General features: G+C 53.4%; 1 protein-coding gene across 1 annotated transcript in view; it reads left to right on the top strand.

The window, feature by feature from the left end:
- The first annotated feature begins 988 nt into the window (after positions 1–988).
- Lratd1 (LRAT domain containing 1) overlaps positions 989–5,054 on the top strand; it is a 4,488-nt gene continuing 422 nt past the window's right edge. Inside the window, exons 1-2 of the mRNA XM_021201866.2 lie at positions 989–1,256; positions 2,305–5,054. The exon at positions 2,305–5,054 is cut by the window's right edge and continues 422 nt beyond it. Of these exons, the coding sequence (XP_021057525.1) occupies positions 2,341–3,219 (879 nt within the window). The 5' untranslated portion in view covers positions 989–1,256; positions 2,305–2,340 and the 3' untranslated portion in view covers positions 3,220–5,054. The remainder of the gene's footprint in view (positions 1,257–2,304) is intronic.

Below are 5,054 nucleotides of genomic sequence, written 5' to 3'. Positions count from 1 at the left end.
ACAGACACAGACAGACAGACAATCATTTCAGTGTAAAAGTGACATTAAAACCCAGAAAGTCTAAGAACTCTTCCAAAGCTTAAGGCAGCAAAGCAGCAAAGTTTAGAAACTGTCTAGAATTTCCTTTTACGAAAGAAAGTCACCTTGTAGCATCCAGCATCCCTAGTGCGTTCATTCATTGAGTTTCCATCCTTAAGGACTAATGGACACTTTCCCCATCACACACACAAAACCAAACACAATTCCCTTAACTAGGACAGTTTTGGAATTGGGAAACACTTCTGTGCACTAATATCAGCTAGCGTTTGAGATCCAGCCCTTTCACGGAAACAGCAGGTTGAAGACAAAGGCACATTCAGAGAAGGCGCCAGCCAAAACTCAGACTTTCTGGTAGCCTTTGACACCTACATGGTTCTCCTTTTAAAACCAGGCGCCGGCGTTGGCGCTGGGTCAGCACTTTCACTTGGCTCAAAGGACAGGCGCTGAGCACCATCATGCAATTTCTAAGGCGGCTGTTACGGACAGGGATAGAAGCGACTGTGCGACAGCCTGGAGCCACGCAAGACTCCGAAGTCCCATCAAAGCAAACTCAAAAAGGCGGTTCCCGGTTGCTAGCCACTCACATTGTCTTGGCCACACAGAATGTTCTTTTTTTTTTTTTTTTTTTTTCCCACCCCCAAACTCAGCTTTCCTTCTGGAATCTGTCCCTTTAGAATACAGAACACGAACGCGGGCGGACTGTGTTCTCAGTTACTAGGGACTCGGTTGCAAAGGAGCAGCTGGGTGTACTAGCCACGCCCCTCTTGTGCTCCCCATGGGTGCTCACACCTACGCTCCCAAAGCTTTAAGGCTGGGGAAGGCTGGGGGCTGGGCAGGGCGGAGCACAAAGCAAACCCGCCCCTGATTCCACCCCCAGCCGAGATTGGCAGGGCTCGGGGACGAGTCCTAGCCAATGGGCGCGTTCCGGGGCGGACCTGGAAAACGGCTGTTCAGGGGATTTAAGAGTCGTCCGCGCGGCTGAAGGAAAGCGGAGTGGAGCCAGGACTTGCCAGGTGGAGCAGACGCCCAAGCCAGCGTAGACACGGAGCGCACCCGCACCGCTCTGGGTACCTCACCTCACTGCTTGTCTCCGGATAGATCGGAACCGCAGTCCCACGCGACTCCAGGACCCACTCGCCACTGCCGCCTCCACAGCACCCATGGGGACCTGGAGACTTTAAAAGGAGTTTGGGGTTTCGGGCGCAGGGAAATCACGGGTACGGAAAAGCCGCTTTCTTTGCCTTAAAAAAATGGTTTTTCTTCGTCCGATTGTGTGGATTGTGTGCTGGGTTGAAGAGAGGGGCTCTTCGGGTTGAAAGTAGACCTCTTTACACACACACACACACACACACACACACACACACACACACACACACACACATCACTAATACTCACCATGGGTTTCGCCTTGCCTCCCCTGTCTCTTTGTTAGGTTATTTTAGACAGAGCAGCCTCGCCCTGGCGCAGTCCGATTGGCTCTATGAAAAAGGCAGGCAAGGAGAGGGCAGAGTGCACCTGCCTGCGTGGGCAGGTGTGCCCCGGTGCTTGAGAGTACGCGCATTGACAAGTGTGCAGGCGTACGTCCGGAATTGTGTAGGAATTGGGGGTAGATGGTGCCAATGTGTGGTCTCCAAGATGTTTCATTGTGGGTGTATGACATTAGCATTGTGGGTGTATGTACCAGGCTGTCAGTGCCTGGACTCCAAGTGTGCAAAATGTTGCTGATGGCAAGTGAATGCTTGCAAACGAGTCTTGTCATTGTGAAAGCCGCTGTCGGGGATGGGGTGTGACCCAGTCCAAAACGAGTAGGTGGGCTACAAAGGATGGCGACCACAATGTGAGCTCAGCTTGCTGTATTTCGGGCCTTGGGGCTTCTCTTGACACCCTCCCTTCCTTCTGGGTATATCACCAACCTGCCACAACCTGCGCTCTCTTCGCCCACTTGAACCTTACATGCTCTGCCCGCCTGCGATTTCTCCTGTGGAAGTTACCGGTAGGGCAGGGTTCCTGGGCAGAGTCAGAAGCTGGCTGAGCTGGTATGCTGTCTGTTTTGGCCCCAAGACTGGTGCCTTTTCCTGTGCCCCCCCCCTTTTTTCTTTTTTTCTTTTAACCCCAGGGAGGATCTGCAAAGTTGGCTGTCGCAGGCGACTTCAGTGCCGGTGATTAGACAAGCCGCAGGCCCCTGGGGAACTGAACGCCTTGGGGAAGGGACACCAGGAGGGTCAGCCCGGACTCTGATGGTGTCTATCCTCTCTCCCTCGGCAGATCTCAGTTGCTGGCCCTGGCCTCGCCGCGTCATTGATGGGCAACCAACTGGACCGCATCACCCACCTCAACTACAGCGAGTTGCCCACTGGGGACCCATCTGGGATTGAGAAGGACGAGCTGCGAGTCGGGGTTGCCTACTTCTTCTCGGATGAGGAGGAGGACCTGGACGAACGCGGGCAGCCGGACAAGTTTGGTGTGAAGGGCCCCCCAGGTTGCAGCCCTTGCCCAGAGAGCCCCAGCCGCCACCACCACCACCTGCTGCACCAACTCGTCCTCAACGAGACTCAGTTCTCCGCCTTCCGGGGCCAGGAATGCATCTTTTCCAAAGTGACCGGCGGCCCCCAGGGCGCCGACCTGAGTGTCTACGCGGTCACTGCGCTGCCGGCGATCTGCGAGCCAGGCGACCTGCTAGAGCTCTTGTGGCTACAGCCGGCGACCGAGCAGCCCGCGCCAGCCCCTCACTGGGCCGTCTACGTGGGCGGCGGGCAGATCATCCACCTGCACCAAGGCGAGATCCGCCAGGACAGCCTGTACCAGGCGGGCGCGGCCAACGTGGGCCGGGTGGTGAATAGCTGGTACCGCTACCGCCCGCTGGTGGCCGAGCTGGTGGTGCAGAACGCCTGTGGCCACCTGGGCCTCAAGAGCGAGGAGATATGCTGGACGAACTCTGAGAGCTTCGCTGCCTGGTGCCGCTTTGGAAAGCGCGAGTTCAAGGCTGGCGGGGAGGTCCCCGCAGGAACGCAGCCGCCGCAACAGCAGTATTATCTCAAAGTGCATCTGGAGGAGAACAAAGTCCACACGGCCCGGTTCCACAGCCTGGAGGACCTCATCCGCGAGAAGCGTCGCATAGACGCCAGTGGCCGCCTGCGAGTGCTACAGGAGCTTGAGGACTTTGTGGACGACAAGGAGTAGCCCCAGAGGGGCAGCTCGGCGTGCCAGTTCCCACGCCCGGAGTTCCCTTTCGGTCCCCGCAGTTCTGCACCCCACGTCCCCCTAACGCTCCCGCCCAGAGCCAGCAGCTGGAAGCTTCGGGAACTAACCACCGCCCACCGCACTGGGCGGGAGCAGCTGCAGGCTCCTAAGACAACCCTGGTGTTGGTGATCATGCCAGGGTAATCCAGCCTGCACCTCTCCCCTGGGTTGTGAAGGGAAAGAGGGAGTGGGCAAAGGGGGAGCAAGGACACTACCTTTCCAGGGAGCCAAGGGTCAGTGACTCTTCAGCAGACAGGGCAAATATCCTTAGTCACAGGGAACTGTCACCCACCACCCCCAGATGTGCACACACAAACCAGTCGGAGGTGAGAGTTGGTCTTTTCAGGACACAATTCAACTCCCGAATGGAGAGTGGATGTGTCCCCGGATATCAGAATTCCCATGAAACGGAGCCCATCTCTGTACTTTGGAGCACTTCAGGGACTCCAGGTTACCCTGAGGCTGCCTGGAACTGTCTTGCAGCTCTCCAGCCCAGAGTCTCCTGACAAAGCATTCCAGGCTCCAGGCTGAGGTAGATAGGTTTGGCTTCTCAGTTTGAGCAACTGGAAGCAGATGCCATTCCAGGCCAGACCGACACTTGCCAGGAGGGAAGCCTTCTGGGTCCCGGGAGGAAAATGGTTGAAGAACCTCTTTGGGAGAGGAGGATGGCCTGCTGGCTCCGGAAAAGGAGCTAATTCACCTGGTGTGTGGGCACTTAGGAAGGAGGAGGTTTTTTGCTCGGAAGCCCTTGATTGCTTCCCTTCTCACTCAGCGTCCTGTATTCCGTGGGACTGAAGGAGAGAGAGGCAGGGAAGATCTACAACATTCCAGAAACCAGCATTAGGATAGCCTAGCCATTGTCTTTAGTTTGGCTTTTCCTATCTAGAAGATCTTAGAAGGCAGAAGGCAGGTGGAGATTGTTTGTAAAATGAAACAGCAGTTTTCCAACGATATCAACAAAGCCTACAGTGTCGATGCTTCTCTTGATCATTTTTAGCAACATGCTAATGAAATTTCAAATTGAAATTTTTATTTTCATGGCTTTAATCCATGATAGCTTAAATACTGGGGGCCATTAGGAGTGGAATTTAGCTAAGACCTTAGCTGACATTGCTTTCACTCTGGTTTTTCTCAACTCTTATGAGAATTCTGTTTGGGGATACTATTATAATTATTCCTTTTTCCCCCCTTGCTTTACAAAGCAAGCCTGCAATGGTGGAGCTGTTTATTAGTGTGTATATTGTACTGAATTTTTGTCAGTTCAAGGGTCTGCTGCTTTGGTGAAAATTGCTAGCAAGTTCCACGAGGGTTCTTTTCTTCATACTGTTTACCATCATCATTTCATCTTTGCATTTTTCCCCTCTCCTCACCTCTTGATCCCCCTTGAAAGGAATCTAGAATCCATGGGCTTTGGGGCCCTCTTTTGTAGCTTGTCCTGTTGTTTATTTCTGAGAACAGGGAAGCACTCTTAGAAGCAGGACAGAATGTGTGTCTCTCTAAACATAAAGGGTATGTGATGCTCCTTCCTTTGGACAAGAGTTTGTGGGGTTTTCTCCAGGGGGTACAACCCCAGCCTAACTGATTGTTACTTGATTCTTTGTGTTAGACACACCTTGGAAGGTACACAGTCTCTCATGAGGGAGTTTGTCAAATAATGGTGTTGAGCTCATGGTTGCAAGCAATTGGATACTATGGTTTCCTTGAACAGCAAACACTATGTCCCAAGCCACTTTCTTGGCATTTCAAAAATAATGCAATAAAAACTAGTGAAAGTT

Source organism: Mus pahari, chromosome 7, assembly GCF_900095145.1.
Source record: "Mus pahari chromosome 7, PAHARI_EIJ_v1.1, whole genome shotgun sequence".
NCBI lineage: Eukaryota > Metazoa > Chordata > Mammalia > Rodentia > Muridae > Mus > Mus pahari.
This window is presented reverse-complemented; position numbering and strand designations above follow the sequence as displayed.